The sequence below is a fragment of the Corvus kubaryi genome, unplaced genomic scaffold (assembly GCF_017639235.1).
Source record: "Corvus kubaryi isolate FWS band 111438036 unplaced genomic scaffold, C.kubaryi_AGA036_p1.0 37308, whole genome shotgun sequence".
NCBI lineage: Eukaryota > Metazoa > Chordata > Aves > Passeriformes > Corvidae > Corvus > Corvus kubaryi.
In genome coordinates this window covers 4,024,738-4,041,770 of record NW_024581096.1, presented here as the reverse complement: position 1 = coordinate 4,041,770, position 17,033 = coordinate 4,024,738, and the positions used below count along the sequence as shown (strand labels likewise).

Below are 17,033 nucleotides of genomic sequence, written 5' to 3'. Positions count from 1 at the left end.
CTGGCTACTTTGAAGCTTCACCATGTAAGCAGCCTTTCAAGCTTCATCCTGCTTGGAACTACAGACACCTAGTGGACAAATAGTTTAGTTTATCAAGTTTACAGTATTTCCTTTAATGAAACGAAGTTTGTATGCTACATTTTCTGCAACCTTAAAAAAAAACTAGGCTACCCTCAATGACGAAGCTTCCAAGACAACCTTTTCTGACCTGCAATTCTTAGCTTGTATTTTTAAATATGCCAATATTACATAGTCAAAAAAGAGATATTCTGCTTCATTAAATCATATTACCTAGTATAAAATTTAGCCTCACAAGATCATCAGAGCTTTCTACAGCACCACTTTGTACAAACCACAACACCACCACCACAACAAAAACGTAACTAAGTAGGCAGCTGAAAAGCTGTGAGGCAGAGTGTCCCTACTTGCTTCAGCTTGAGGGGCAAAAAATCCTGATGTGAGAACCTTAGGTTGCTATGGGCAGGTCCCCAACATCATGTCTGTAGACATGCTATAAAAGCAGCAAGTCATTTAAGCTCTCTCAAAACATGTTTAATATAGTTATACAAGAATTCACCTAGAATAAGAATTCTGACATATACAAGATACCCAATTTAAAACCTTTGAGTTCCTGATGAAATTTTAGGAAACAAGAAATCCCCCTGTGGAAATGTGTTAAAACATATAACTTTTAAAAAGCAGCTATAAATACAATCCACTTAATACTACGGATTTTTTTTTTTTAAGTCAAAATTTAAAAGTTTAGGAAGCGAAATGCTAAGCAGACAATTATCCAAGTAAGGTTAAGTCTGTCCAGGGTGTTACTATCCTCAACACTGAATGCTACATGAGTGCTGAAGGCACAGAGGGACATAATTGTGTTGTCAAAATGCACCCAGAAAGAAGCTTCCTGAATTAACCACAATTCATTTCAATTTTAAATATCTCTTCTACGATGATACAGCCCCATAAAGCCGTAAGTCGCCAACACAGATCCTCCTGATGGAATTGTGTGAGTGACTGAACGGGAGGTAGGCTTTATTGGATTTATCTTGAAATACAGCTGCAAAGTAAATTCTCTGATATTGAACTAACATCACATCATAACCTTTAGCAGGAGTACTAACAAATCCGTCTGTGTTACCACCACTTCCCACAAACACTGCTAGGAAGCTAATAAACCCCCTGCATCTAACTCTTCTTCAACCTGCCAAAATGCCGGGTTTGGGAAAAGGAAGGAGGAGCAGATGAGGGCTCATGAGCATTACAAACACCTGTTTCCTCACAAGCGGAGCACAGCCGCTCGAGGATTGAACCCCCTGGAGGAACCACGCCCACAGCAAGGGCAGTAACACCGAGCTGCAGGGAGCGAGGCACAGCTGACCGCGCTGTGTGCACTCCGCCCAAGGCGGAGTACACCGTACACAAACAGCAGGGCTGCTGACCCACGCACGCCACAACCCCACGGGGCGCTCCGAGGCGGGTGGGCACGGAGAGCGGCTGGGGCGGCTGCCCGGCTCTTCCGCCCCGGCCCCCACGGACAGCCGGGCTGCGGCGGTGCAGCCCCTCACCCCGCCCCGGGCCGCCCCACCGCGGGCCGGGCCAAATGAGGCTCGGCGGCAAGGCGGAGCCAGGGGCTGCCGCTCCAGGGCCTCCCCACGCAGGGACACCCGCCCCGGCCCCGGTACCTCCGGGTGCGCTCGGCCCGGCGCAGCCGCGCGGGGTCGTCCAGCCCGGCCTGGCGAGCAGCCATGAGCCCCAACATGGCGAGAGCGCCCGGCCCGTTCCGCGCCACGCCGCCATCTTGTCGCGGGCGCGGCCGGGATTGGCTCGGGGCGGGCCGGCGCGCGCCAATGGCAACCAGCGTTGCTGGCGCGCCCGACGCCCATAGGCGGCATCGGGCGGGGCGGGGCGGCGCTGGGCGCCCTCAGGCGGGACGGGGGCGGAGGCGAAGCGCGGTGCGTGCGCTGTGTCCCGTGTCACCGTCTCGGTGTCTGTGGGTGGAGGCCTTGCCGTCGGGATCCCGGCATGAGCCGCGCCTGGCGGGCACTCCGCGCTTTGCGGCAGCGCCTGGTGGGGCCCACCAAGGAGCTGGTGGGCACCGACCAGTTTGGCAACAAGTACTACCGGGTGCCCAAGCACGAGAGGCGGGCAGGTACGCACGGGGGCGGCTGGACAGCGGCTGATAAAAAATAGTGGCTTGATCAGTAAAGGGAAGGAAAGTGCCTCTGCCGAGGGAGTCGAGGGCGGGCCCGTTCCGCGCATCGGGAAACACGTGTGGGTTTCTCAGTAGGCTAATGCCATAATAACCGTAAAGCCAATCACTAGAGGGTTTCGGAGCGCAGCCTGTACTAAGTTGGTAGGCAGGCAGTAATTATTTACTGTTCTTGGTAATTCAGAGCGCTTCTGCATATGCTTTTAAAAGCTGGAGTCCAGAGAAGGGCAGTGAAGCTGGTGAAGGGTCTGGAGCTCAAGACCTGTGAGGAGCAGCTGAGGGAGCTGGGGGTGTTTATCCCGCAGAAAAGGAGGCTCAGGGGTGACCTTATTGCTCTCTACGACTTTTGCCTGATAGCAGGCTGTAGCCAGGGGTCAGCCTCCTGTCTCGGGCAACTTGTGACACGACAAGAGGAAATGGGCTCAAGTTGTACCAACGGAGGTTCAGGTTGGACATCAAGAAGAATTTCGTCATGGAAAGGGCTGTTAAACTTTGGAACGGCCAGGGAAGTGGTGGAGTCACCATGCCTGGAACTGTTCACTAAACAACTGGATGTGGCACTTAGTGCTGTGGTTTAGTTGACATGGTGGTGTTGGTCATAGGTTGCACTTGATGATCTCAGAGGTCTTTTCCAACCTAACTGATGATGTTATTCTGTGAAATTAATTCTTACATGTATATTTATCCCACTCCTGTAGAAGAACACTTTTCTAGGTTTCTGTCTTTATTCCAGGAGTGTGGATGCGCTTACTGTCTATGGATGCCTTTATTCTCTATGGATATGCTGCACTATGTATAAATAATGGAAGGCAGGTTCCCTGAAGATGGCCAGATGCACATGCTATAATGTTTCAGAGTCCTCTTTCCTCTCCCTGCACAGGCTTGTTTATCTGCTTGCTGTACTGCACATTTTTTGTATAACTGCATCAGCTAGAGCATCCCGAGACTGTGGAGGTATTTTTACTCGGTATTCTTCAGAATACAAAGAGAAGCAGAAAGTCTGAGACTGTATAGTTACTTGACCAGTACACCTTCTTTTTAGAAACACATAATGTCAGTTGGAGTCATTTTCCCTTCAGAGCAGTTGGCCTGACCTGTTTTGCTGTGCAACTTCCTGAACAACTGGCAGTGACTTAAAGCAAGTGTCAGACAAGTATCTGGGAAGAAATTGTGAACATCCTTTTGTCAGTAGTGTGTTTTTCCTTAGTGTTAATGTGCTGCTATGGTTAATATGCTTCCAGGTTTCTTGATCCTGCTTTCAACTTCTGCTCTTCTCACTGTTGGGGTTCGTGGTGACATTGAGGAGTGTACAAAAGGCTTTGTCTTTTAGCAACAAGAAACAGTGAAAACTACAGTCAAGAGTTCTTCTGTGTGATTGCTGCAGTGTCAGTCCCTATTAAACAGCTAAAAATTACTTCTGTCAGAAATAGTGGTAGTTTTTTCTCAATATTAGGATTTATGCTGGCATGCATTTCACAGTGAAAGCCAACTGCTGCAACTTTAAGGTTTACCTCTGTGTTTGGAACTTTAGGTGTAGTGCCAGTCGGAGGACAGGAGAGGTGCAACGTAGCTATTGAACTCTGCAGGAGCACAGTATAAGAGGCTTTTAAAGTTAGTAAAGAATTGAAATAGTTGTATCTAACACATTGTGGCAGCCCTTGTGTTTCCCAGTTTTTCTTCAGATGGACTGTAAGAATACTGAGAATTACACTCCACAGCTGAAGTTGCTCCAATTTCGCTTTGACAGGAAGGACTGGCTCTGAAATGCTCCACACTTGCTGCTCTGGCTGTAGTCTGTGAGAACAGTACTTATGTGAATCTTAAGGCTCTTGCCTGAAGTCTGTTTCAGTTATACAGCTCACACAATGCAGATCTGCTGAATTATCAGTATTCCTCTGTTAGTAGGTTTTTTTCTCTCATTCTTCTGCTTAACTTTCACTTGATATGTTGAAAATTCTGCACCACCAGCTTGCCCTGACACAATATTTTACTGCCACCAGAAGGGAGGGATCTTCTCTTTTCTCTATTTTCTTTCTCACTGCTATCTTTTCACAGTCATTTATTTGATGTTGAAAATAGTTTTCTACTTCCTGTAGAAAACTTCAATAAAACAATAAAATAAAATGACTGATGAAGAATAAATTGCAAGCTGGAAATGGCACAGAAGTGGGAATGAAGTGGATAAACAGTTAAATGGCATAAGGTTCTGCAAGATGTCTTGAAACAAAGAGAAAAGCTGGAACGTCTACAAAGTGTCTAATAATTCCTAACCATACTTACCGTAGTTTTTTCTAACAGTTTACCCTTAAGCTTTTTAATTCCTCTGGTTTGACCCAGTCAAATGCATATTATCTGGGAAAAAATGTGTATTAAAAGGCAGAATAAGGAATCTGGCAAAGGCCTAATGTTTAATTCACTCTTCCCATTCTTCTCTTCCATCTTTGGCATCAAATTAAGAGAAGGCTTTTTACGAATCATCTGAAATTTGACATGCTGAGGAATAAGATGACATCTTCTATGTCAGTGAGTGTCAGATTATTCATAGTTGGAAATTTCTCCCTTATTCTTCTTTTATGTAATTAAAGAACAGGAGAGTTCATGTGGGAAATACTACTGCTATGATTTTGTGAAAATACGACTTGTAAGAATTCTGCTTATTTTCTGTATATTTGTCACTGTCCTTTAGCTTGATCTAAAAAAACCCTTAATCCCTCAGTATCAGCAGAATGACAGAACTCTGAAAGAAGCATGACTTCCACTAACAGGAAATTGATGGTGATTTCTTTTTATGAAAGTGATCAAATGTTGCTTTTTATTCTGTTGATTTGTCCTGTGTTGCAGTAGTTGCTGGTACTCACTGTTAGACATACTTGACCATGAGATGTGGGTTTTAACAGTCATTAAGGAGAGAGGGAAATAAGTAGAATGAAAACAGCATCAGGCTTCAAAAAATTGTGAAAACAGACAGGAAATACTCTGTGAATGTCTTAGGAAGAATCAGTGAAAACTTACATAGGACATCTCATAGCTGTACCTCTTCCAGTGGTTAAAAGAACAAGTACAAATTACCTTAATGTGGATGAAGACCAGGAAGTACAGCAATAAATTACCTGGGCTAAATATTAAGTTTTTAGTGACCACAAAAGAAAAAAACCTCTGTGAGTCATATGAACTGGTATTAGTGCTGGAAAAATTGAGAAGCAATGTCTCCTAAGTATATTCACAAGGTAGTGAGTGAAAACTGATGTGAAATTGTTGGTTTGAGAAGCTACGTTCGTATCAAATTTTTTTTCTGCTTGGACAAACTTCAATGGTTTTTAGACCTTTTTGTGTGCAAAATTTAAGAATATGGGTTATGAATTTGCTATGCAGATGCATAGGAGGCTAGCAACTGTTCTTGGAGTAGTCTGAAATGCTACCCTGTCAGATGCAGGGAATCCACTGGCTGCCTGTCGAAGGCAGAACTACTCAAAAGTTTTTATGAGGCATTTGGATGAAGAACAATAAAGCATTTTTACTACATTTGCAGGCCAAACTGTGCAGGAGGAAATGGGAAGTAGCTGTGAGTATTTCATGGCAAGTCACTGTCAAACTGCCATACAATTCAACTAGGGGACCAGCTGGGATGAAGACATACTTATTTAAAAAGAAAGCATATAATTTATTGGTTAAAGGGTTCTGAGAACATGGATCTACACAACTGACAAATTTACTGTCGTACAGCATGTATCAAAGTATTGTGCTGTTACAAATTTCATATCTGTGACTTCTTAATTTGGATACCCATTTGCTTCCTACATTTCCAGCTGACAGACTATCATCCACTTCCCTTACAAAATGGACTTCTTTGTGAATGTTCACTATTGTTTTAAGATACAGTTCTCCCTGACCTTTGTTGTTTGGGGTTACTTGGATGTAGGAGATTCTATGTCCATTAAATTTCCCCACACACTTGTTATTCATTTCCACTGTAATTTGTGCCTTTATTTCTGTGGATGGCCATCCTTACAGTGTCAATATAGAAATGATACAAAGTTTCATCTATTCCAGAGCAGATTAGTGCCAATTCTCCCTCAGGCTTGTGGCTGAGGAGAAAATTCATTCTGACAGTAGTGAAGTGATTACAGAAGGTTGCTGCCTTTGGTGGTGGTAACTAACTGCCTCTCACAACATTTTTGAATAGCATCCTGTGCTGTACAAACAGGGTCACACCTGGCATTTGTGGACTTTAGTAACTTTGTGAAGAAGTTTAAAGATATGGGTGGTGAAGGTAATAGAAATTGAGGAAGGTCTACAGAAGTTAAAATGTACACAGAAAATTTCTGACGGTCAGTTTTTAAAAGAAACTAGGAATGTAAAAGTGCTGAGAAAGCAATGCTCTCTTTTGAAGTGTTAAAAACAAGCAATATTTGTTGTACATTAGGAAGATCTGCAGCATGTATATGATTCATAGCTCACCCAGTGTCCTAACCATATAGAGACCAGTGCAGGGTGGGAACAGCACTGGAAAGAAAATGAGTTGTAGAGGAAACCAGTGAGCTGTTGTGCGCAGGTTTCGTTGCAAGGTCACTGCAGTGTGTCTGCACCATGCTTTGCTGTCTGCCTTATGGATTTAGGGAGGACTGGGTATCTCTAGCACAGTGCCGGGCCTGATGGCTTGATCCCTTTGTACTGGACTGGATCAATCAAATATTGCAGAAAGACAGTATAAACCAGACAGGTCTTGCTTTCTCTCTCTTCACTTAGGGTAGGTCTATCAGGACAGGCTGGACTTTGTTTCAGACCAGCATCCCACCTTAAGCTGGAGGTGAGAGTAAATAGTAGTATCTCTGCCACCTTCTGCTTCAATCAAAAGTCATCTGATACCTTTCTTTTGGCCTGCCTTGGTCTTTGGCAGGGGTTTGGAACAGAATAATGGAGAGTGTGATGCAAAGAATTAATGGCTTTTTTTCTGTCTCTTGTGAATTGCGCTCTTCTACACTCAGTCCAGCGTCCAGGACACTCTTGGAACCTGGGGCCTTGTCGGTAGTAGGGAGTAGTAGGAGCAGGTCAGTGTATACAAGTGGTTGATGTTGAGTTTCTTTACACCTCCATCATCTGTGATTCAGAGAGTTTACTTAAGGTTAAATTTAGTCTGTTTTCCAGGACCGAGTATCTGCAATACAGACTTCGTAAATGTCAAAGGGGTAAAAAAATTGTTAGGTATATGCTGCAGGTATGGCTTTCATGTTGCCATGGTACCTAATATGCTGCTATTTTTTGAAATTTTTTATAAATGAGGATTTCTTCTTAAAAAAAGCAAGTTATGCACTTAAAAACTACTTCAAGATCCAAATCAGCACATGGTAAGTAGAGACAACACAGGATTATCTACAAAACCACACTTGCTTTGGTTCAAGTCACTACAGTAGATGTAGTCTCACCAATATCCTAAGCTCTTGGATGTCCAGGTCAAACTCAAGATATAGCAAGTGTACCCTGAGACCACCTTTACCTCTTTGTCATCATAGGAAAGTTACCTTGCATTCCTGATTTTGACTGCCTCTGAGTAATTAGGTTCTTAGGAGAAGAGCCAGCAACTTGAACAGGTTTTGTTGGGATGAAGGGAATAATTGTGGAGATTAAAGAAGTGTCAGTGATATGCAAGTGCTGATTTTAACATGTGTTTTGCCTTCATTCAAAATGTTCTAATGAGTAATTGCAAAAATACATGAGTTTGCAAGAGTATTGTAATTCTCCTGGGTGAATATAGAAAGGATTGGCATTTTGGAGTGGAAGGGAAGACAGATGTAAAATAATGCTGTTTCAGTCTGGTTGTCTTATTTTTCTTGAAAGAGAGAAAGTGAATGTTCGAAGTCCCTAGACTATAAGAATGAGCAGTCATTAGATTCAGTAAAGAAAGTAATGGCTAGAAATAGAAAAAGAGTTATGGAAACTACGTGCCAATATAGAGCGAAAAGTTCCTAAAAAATTAACTGTTCTCTCAACAGGAATATGGGAGAATTCAAAATTAGAGTATTTAATTTCCTGAAAACATGAAACTGGAGATAAGGTACATTGTTTAATGTTTATCAAGAGCTTTGATTTTCAGGTGGGGGAAAAAACTATGATCTATGTTGAAGGTTAGACCTTCAACAACATAATGAGATGGGCTTATTTGAATGTAAAGATGGTTCTGTACTTAATGACTTTCTGTAAGTGGTGGGTTTTTACAAGATCACCTTAAAGTGATGACAGTGATAAAATATTACAACTACACCAAGCTTGTAATGAGAGGAATGTCCAGCATCACTCATTAACTCTGAGATATCTCTTCAGTTGGTTGTGATAAAAGATGGGAATAGGTGATTGAGTTGTAGTAATTGATGACTCATTTCAGTATCTTGGACAAGTATTTCACTAAATAGACTAGATTTATCAATGTAAGTAATTTATTTTTCTTATTACATAACATACTGTTGGCATTGCCATAGCTTTGGTACATGATTAATTGTTCTTGCAGTAGAACATGGAGTGATACTTAGTGTTCATATATTTTTAATTGAAAAACAAATTCCTCATGCAGTTTATGTATTTATTACAGCCAAATATATCTTGCTGGGAATAGTTGATTCCATTTCCATTGAAAATAATTTATAAAGACTCTGAATAACCAATTTATTATAAAAATGCAGGAAGATAAGGAGCCCTAAATACTTAACATCTGGTATGTAGTTTTTTCTTCAAAAGGCTGATTAATGAGCAGGTTATATTTAAACTTTTTCAATATCTTCATTTGTACTCTTATCTATTACAATGATTAAGAGTTTAAATGTGCATTGTTAAGTACCAGCATATGCAAATTTTTATAAGAACAGTAGGTCATCATCAAGAGGTCAGTTTATTTCAAACATTATATAGGAGTGTTAAAAGCATGACTTAAGTTTTAAAGTTCTCTTTATGGGAGCAGCATACTCAGGTTTGACTTGATTTGGACCTTCAGCTTATCAGGAACTGCTGGAAAAAGCACAAAGCCTTCTGTATTCCATAGGTTTTTATATGTTGCACAAGCTCTGCATTAGGGGCCATATGCAGCCTAAACTTCTGATGCTGTGGGCTTTAAGAAGGAAAGTGGTAAGCTAAAATTTCTCAATACTCTTATTAAATACCATTGAGAAATACATGTGGCATTACCAAGTTTCAGTTGTAAATTTTGTTGCTTATAATTGAAGGAAGCACTGACCTCTGTGAGAAACATTTTCTTCAGGTGAAATGCCCACTCACATTTGCATAAGCCTGTATCTTGTGCACTAAATTCTCAACAAACCAGAAATGTATGAAGAAGAATTCTATATGAAGAAAAGTACTAAGTATTCAGTTGCATTATATATATGTTGTCCTATATCTAGTTGAATTCAGTCTTCAGTGGAAGTATGTACACTTTTTAATGAAAGTTAGAAAGATTTAACATTCTGTTGAGAATAAAGGAATCTTCTCTGATAGCTTTAGTAGCTCCTTGTTTTCTGTTTTGGATAGTAGCCTGTCACCTTCCTGTGCATCAGAGGTTTAGAGTAGAATTTCTACTTTTCTTCAAAATCTTGTATAAAATACAGTTTTTTATTGAAGACTAGACTGAAACATTCCTGTAATGCTTTACAATGAATAGGAGAGAGTGGAAGAAACAACAAATTTTCAAAGCATATCTTCAGAGATAAAAGCTATGGTTTTCTTTTGACTCTGAATGTTAGCTTCCTTGCTAACAGGAATGAAGTCTGAGGAAGAGGCAGAAACTGATAGTGATTGTATGAAGCATTTGTAAGCTGGTTGTTGAGAATTGCAGGTAAATAATATTACTGAGCATAAAAAGTAGTTTCTCAAGTTAGTTTTTCAAATGTTGGTGGAAAGCTAATAAATTTTAGTTTTACATGTCTAATGTTAAGATACTAATGAAACACAGAATTTGAATATTGATGCATGTATAGAAAACCAAATTTGAGAAGATTTAATTATCTTGGTTATGGAAATAATTCTATGGAGAAAGTGTGTGTTCGTTTTTTTTCTGGTACAGACTCTCACACCCCAGCAATACCTGGCATTTAGGGGTTTGTCCAGGTGGTGGCAACGTTGTTTCAAGAAGAACAGCAAGTACTGACAGCTCACTGAGTATTCCTTTCTGGAGAGGCTATAGAATACAGAAACATAGTTCTAAAATAATTGTGTGTATGTATGTTTGTACAGAAATAAAACTTTCACTGCAGATTGCCAGTTGCTAGGACAGTAATTCTGGAATGACAAAATAGCTTTTCAATCTGGCTGATACATTACATAGCAAAGCAATTGCACTTTGAAGAGCTCATCGCAGATTATAAAAGCATTAATATTTGAAAAATCCAAGTTTGTTTGCAGTGATATAGAATCATAAAGGTATCAAAAAGACCTCAGAGTTCATTTAGTATAACCTATGACCAACACCACCATGTCAACTAAACCACAGCACTAAGTGCCACATCCAGTTGTTCAGTGAACAGTTCCAGGGATGGTGACTCCACCACTTCCCTGGCCGTTCCAAAGTTTAACAGCCCTTTCCATGAAGAAATTCTTCCTGATGTCCAACCTGAACCTCCGTTGGTACAACTTGAGCCCATTTCCTCTTGTCGTGTCACAAGTTGCCCGAGACAGGAGGCTGACCCCTGGCTACAGCCTTCTATCAGGCAAAAGTCGTAGAGAGCAATAAGGTCACCCCTGAGCCTCCTTTTCTGCGGGATAAACACCCCCAGCTCCCTCAGCTGCTCCTCACAGGTCTTGAGCTCCAGACCCTTCCCCAGCTCCACTGCTCTTCTCTGGACTCCCTCCAGCACCTCAATGTCTTGGAGTGAGGGGCCCAGAACTGGACACAGCACTCAAGGGCATTGCCATAGCTTGGTACATGATTAAATGTTCTTGCAGTAGAACATGCAGTGATACTTAGAGTGTTCATATATTTTTAACTGAAAAATAAATTCCTCATACCGTTTATGTATTTATTACAACCAAATATATGTGTGGCCTCACCAGGGCCAAGTACAGGGGTACAATCCCTGCCCTGGTCCTGCTGGCCACACTATTGCTGATCCAGGCCAGGGTGCCACTGGCCTTCTTGGCAACCTGGGCACACCCTGGCTCATGTTGAGCTGCTGTCACCAGCACCCCCAGGCCCTTTTCCACTGGGCACTTTCCTGCCACTCTGGCCCAGCCTGTGGCACTGCCTGGGGTTGTTGTGACCCAAGGGCAGGACCCGGCACTGGGCCTTGTTGAACACCATCGGCCTCAGCCCATCAATCCAGCCTGTCCAGATCCCTCCAATAGATAATGCTCCCACCCAACTTGGTGTCATCTGCCAACTCACTGACAGTGCATTCAGTCCCCTCATTGAGATCATCAGTAAGGAAATTGAACAGGGTTGGCCCCACTACTGAGCCCTGGGGAGCCTCACTCATGACCAGCCACCAGCTGGATGTAACTCCATTCACCACTCCCTGGGCTCACCTATCCACACAGTTTTTTGTGAGATAAGTGTGCCTGTCCAAGCCGTGGGCTGCCAGCATTTCCAGGAGGTTGCCATGGGCCACAGTATTGAAGGCTTTACTGAAGCCTGAGTAGATAACATCCACAGCCTTTTCCTCATCCACTAAGGGGCTCACCTGGTCATAAAAGGAGAGCAAGTTGCTCAAGCAGGACCTGCCTTTCCTAAACACATTCTGGTTGGGCCTGATTTCCTCATTCTCCTGGATGTGCCTCATGAGGGCACTCATGATAATCTGTTCCATATGTTTTTCTTTAGCTGCCAGAAGCAAACTGGCAAGAGGCATGGTATGTTAATCTCTCTGACTTGAAAAAACAGGAATTGCAATAAGTACCTGCCTGTCATATGGACAGGTAGTAACTTGCATATTATCTGGCCATTGCTACAGCCAGGTTTGAACTTCAGTATATATGTTGGTATTAAACTGAGATGCTGATATTGTTGCAGTCTACCTGCTACTATTAACATTCATATGCTGTACGTTTGTAAGTTAATTATTGTGCATTTGGCTTGAAAAGCTGTTTTGATTCTTTCAGTAGAAATGTGTGGAGAGGTAATGTTTCGCGTGGATATCTTTTTTTTAGGTCTCTTTGCCAAAAAATCAGATAGTAAAACAACTTTAAAAAAATTTCCTTGTGTTAATAGCTCTCTTCTATTGTTTATAGAAAGAAAAAAGAAGTGTAGTGCTAGAAAGATAGGTGTTTTTAATAGGTAGAAAAATCTTAGCAGAGTTTTTAAATCATGGCAATTTGAACAGCTCACACCTGTGGAGCTCGGAGTAACAGGGGTGAACATGTTGCAAACATGTTCATTATATCAATCAGGATTGTTGGCATATCATCATGCCTGCTTTGTGACTAAAATGCCTTTTAGTTTCATTATTCTGAAGTACAAGGAGAATTTAACTTACTTTTCTGGTTCCAAAGGAGGAAAAAAATCCATTATTACTATGCATAAAAAGAACAAATCACCTACTCTGTGTAAAGTTTTAGTATTTCAAATCGTGTTGGGAAATAAAAGAACAGATTTTACAAAAGAGAGTGCAAGAATGTCAGTAGCAGGTACAGAAAACATTTTTTCTAATATGTGTGTATAAATTTCAGTGCATTATTTACATGAATTTGGGTAAACAAGATTATAAATACTCTATATGTGCTTTGTCACTTGTGATTCTGATGTGAAAATATTCAGTGTCCGTTTTTGCTGGTGCCTAATTTGGTGTATCTTTTTTAGAAATTGTTTGTTAAATCTTACTGTAAAATAAGACCACAAATAAAATTAAGCATTTAAATAAAAGCAGTGAGGCTATGGTGTTGTTTTAAAAACGGATAAAATAAAATGACAAAAAGCTTAACAAAAGAGTGCAGCTGAGAAACCACAGTAGAAGAGGTTAAAAGGAGCTGAATAAGGTTGACATGCTACCCTGTGGACTACTGTAACCTTTTAAAGTTCTCCTGAAGAATAGAGAAGGTGGTAAAGAATTAGGTCTGGCTTCTGCTTTGTGCTGTAAGTTTATTGTGTTCTTTTTAGATTTTTAAAGTAACAAGTTCTGTCACCAGAGGCTTTATAATTTTAAGGCCAGATTTTCAGATGTAAGAACTGCTTTGCTTTGAGGAGAGGGAAGCATCAGTTTCATCCTCAGGCTGTGGGAACAGGGGTTGCACAGAAAGGAAGAACATCGAGAAATGAGTGTGACAGGTTGAGGGACTGGAAATGATGAAATAGAGAGGTGAGATCTTAAATTCTAAATGTCCCTTGTTTATGGCCATGTGTGTATGAAAAACAGCATGCTATTTCATCCTTCTTGAAGTGAAGAAATGATTTGACTAGCCTCTTTCATCCAGATGATCTGGAGACAGCATCAGCAGAAATTGCAGTCAGTATGAATTTTAGAAGAGATCAAAGAAAGGGTGGATTCTGGCAGACTTCTCCAGGCAGTGGTCAGGGCTGTAGGAACTGAAAATGTCACAAGCTTTGGAATTTAATGAGCACATGTACTGATTGGTATTTTGTGTCTGTAAGAGGGATATTAAGCTCCAAGAGGAAGAAAAGTTAGTGCACACAACTACAAACAGGAAGATAGAATGGAAAGATACATAGCAATATGCAGCAGGATGTCCACTGAACATAACATCCACTACAGATGTTACTGAACAAGTGATACTTCTTAGAGTAGAGGTCTATGCAGCAGTGGGGAAAGGTGTTGGAAAATTCTTTTAACTTTAGCACAGTAGTGTATGACCCCTATATTCATGGTTAATGCCTAGTTTTGTACCATGCAGTGCTTAGTACAAGTCCCAGAGGTCAATGTGGCCTTGTGCTAACTCCTTGTTGTGACTAATAAGTCTTGTGACACCTAATGCTTCATTGTTAATTTATATTAGTGATTAATATGTACTAGTTGATGTCTTAGTTTTGAGAACAGAGATAGAATGCTGGAGTAAGGAAAGATAAGAGAAGTGCATCATGACCTGACCACATACTTGAGATACTCTCAAGGAAAGAAGATTCATCAGAAGATTTGGGACCATAAAAGGGAATTTTGAGGAATGGGGTGTTCCCAAATGACCACAGAAGACTCCTAGCGAAATAAGTTTGGGCTACAGGAGAATCTCCGTTTTGGCACCTAGAACACCTTCTTACCCTCATTCTTTGCTTTACTTTGGTGTCTGCAGAGTTTTATCTCTCACTATTCTCACTCTTCTCTGGCTGCAATTTCATCTGTGCAATACGTTTTTTCCTTATTAAGTATGTTAAACCAGAAGTGCCACCAGTGTTGCTGATGGGCTTGGCCTTGGCCAGTGGTGTGTCTGTCCTGGAGACATCTGGCATTGCCTCTGTCAGGCATGGGGGAGCTTCTAACAGCTTCTCAGGGAAGAGAAGCTCCCTGTAGCCGTCCCCTCCACTACCAGAACCTGGCCACACAAACCCAATATATTAGTGTATAGCAGTGACTTGTTATGGTCAAGAATACTTCAATTTAAAAGTTGTAACAGGAAGATATACTATGTAATGAAGAAATTCAGATAACCTAATTGAACTCTTTCATATCATGTTTTGATCTCTGGATCATAATGTGCTACCCAAAGACTGATACCAGTCAAGGTGAAGGTTCTGCCTGAATCAGGGGAGGAATTCATCCAGGAGTATAGTTCATGTTTGATTCGTATAAAGGTTAATCATGGAGGTTGATAAGTAAATTTACTGCTGCATTGTTGAACTTAAGTCAGCTGAATATTGATACTGTTTCTCTGAATGTACAGTGCATAAGAGAGGAATTTGAAGTCTTGTCTTAGTTCATCATCTTCAGTACAATAAATTGATACTCAGAGAAGACTGCTGGCTGCTTCTGCTCTTGCTCCTGTAAAGCAGAGTGGTCCTTGCTACTACTTTTTCAGACCAGCACAAGACCAGGCACAGCAAGTTCAATGTTAGCTTAATTTGTTTGTGTCTAGCAGCTTTCTGTGTTCTCCTATTCCCCTATCAACAAGCCTTCATTTTGTGTTGAAAGGAGCTAAAAAACCGATAAGCCTGCTTCATGCACGAGAGCTTCATGCTGTATGAGAGTTGTGAAAGGTTCAGGCAGAGCAAGAGAGAAGCCTCGGAGCTGGTTATTACCAGGAGACTGCAAAGACTGTTTAAATATGCCTGAAAAGTGCTAGAGTTGATGTTTACCCATGAGACCTTATATACTTGTACTTTTCCTGTATGTTAGCTACAGTGCTGGTTAGTGTAGTCATCACAGTAGTGAAAAAATTAAAGCTTCAGATGGACTGATCCTCCAGAAACTTTTAAAAAAGGTTTAATCTGGTGTCAACAACCTCTAATTGTGGAACTATGAATGTTTCAGATATAGTGACACAACTTGCAAAAGCAGTTGTAATGTATCTTTTCCTATTTTTGGTCAGTGAAGAAATGTTGGTTACTAAATGCTGGCTTGATTATGAGCAGAATCATCTTTATGCTTTTTCTTTTACTACATCAGGTTTTTAAAATGCAGACTTGAATGTTCTTCTATAAGAAATTTGAAGTCAATGACAGAATGTCCGTTGTCTTCCAGAATTTCACTTTTCTTTTTGCCATTTTTGCAAAATACCTATTGAGACAGTTATCTATTTAAATGGCTATGTTAATGCATGTGTTGTGTTTTGGTGTTTAACCCAATGTATAAACACAAACTGTGAATACATGATCTAGGCAATATAATAGAAACACTGGACTCTAAAATTGCCAAAAATTAAACTCCTAATGGTTCTATTTTCTGCAAAATTATTTGGCTATAGTAAAATTATCATCCATATTTATTTGTGTCATGAAGTAAATCTCTGATCTGAGAGTTAGTAGAGTCTAGTATTTCTGCCAAAAAACAGCAGAGCAGTCCTCTTCATTCCTCTGGCTGCTCATGTCTGCTTTCTAATACTCATTACAAGTGTTTGTGCAGCCCTGTGGTGAGTCGGTTGCCTGTCTAACCTAGTGTACTGGTTTTTTTCAACAAGAGGAGTTACTTGGTCTGGTTCATGGCACAAGCTGTGTAAAGAGCTAAGAAGCATCCAGGGATGAGAACAATCCAGAACGGCTACTTTCTGTGGCTCCTCTAATTTGAAATGCTAATTGAACTACTAATCCAGGTAATTCTAGTAATTCTGAAGAGTCAAAGGCTACATTTTTACCTATCTGTGGAGATTTGCAAGTACTGCTATTGTTTTTCTTAGTTCCTATTTGTAATAGCAATAGAACTTTGCCACTGTTGTCTTATACAAAACAAAAATCTAAAACCTATTAATGATTATAAAATAAGCAAAAGAGTAGTTTTAGAAATAAGTTGTGATTATTATCTGTTTGGGATATTTCTTTTTACTATTCAGTGTAATAGTTTGTATCTGTGTAACAGTTTCTTCAGATCAAAATGGAGACATTTTTCCATGCTATTAAAATGCACATGATATTTCTATATGGATATTTTCTATATGGATAATTTTAAGGAAAAAAGTTTTCTTAGTCTGTCCCTGATTTGAGAACCAAGAATGCAGCATCCATAAGCATTGGCATTGGTTCAGTGTAACGTACCAAAACTTCCTAGGTTGTTCTTGAAGTAATTAAGCGGGAGATGACAAGTAGTTTATGAAATCAGCTGGTTTTGTGACATTTTTTTCATCTCAAATTGAAAAGACATGCTGTGTAAGCAGCTTCTGAGCCAGAACTGGAAAATGGGCAGCTCTGGGTTTGCATCTGACCCAGATATGTAATAGCATGGGAAAAAGTCCAAAAAACTGGAGC

General features: G+C 40.7%; 2 protein-coding genes across 6 annotated transcripts in view; one reads left to right on the top strand and one right to left on the bottom strand.

Moving 5' to 3' along the window:
• Window positions 1-1,829, bottom strand: part of ERCC8 (ERCC excision repair 8, CSA ubiquitin ligase complex subunit) — a 31,334-nt gene extending 29,505 nt beyond the window's left edge. For 3 of the 5 annotated variants that reach the window (XM_042028286.1, XM_042028291.1, XM_042028289.1), the window contains exon 1: window positions 1,689-1,829. In XM_042028286.1, coding sequence (XP_041884220.1) covers window positions 1,689-1,765 — 77 coding nt within the window. In that variant the 5' untranslated portion in view covers window positions 1,766-1,829. The remainder of the gene's footprint in view (window positions 1-1,688) is intronic. The other 2 variants (XM_042028285.1, XM_042028290.1) reach the window with 1 other exon arrangement.
• An 89-nt stretch (window positions 1,830-1,918) lies between these two features.
• Window positions 1,919-17,033, top strand: part of NDUFAF2 (NADH:ubiquinone oxidoreductase complex assembly factor 2) — a 65,136-nt gene continuing 50,021 nt past the window's right edge. The window contains exon 1 of the mRNA XM_042028293.1: window positions 1,919-2,155. Within this exon, the coding sequence (XP_041884227.1) occupies window positions 2,029-2,155 (127 nt within the window). The 5' untranslated portion in view covers window positions 1,919-2,028. The remainder of the gene's footprint in view (window positions 2,156-17,033) is intronic.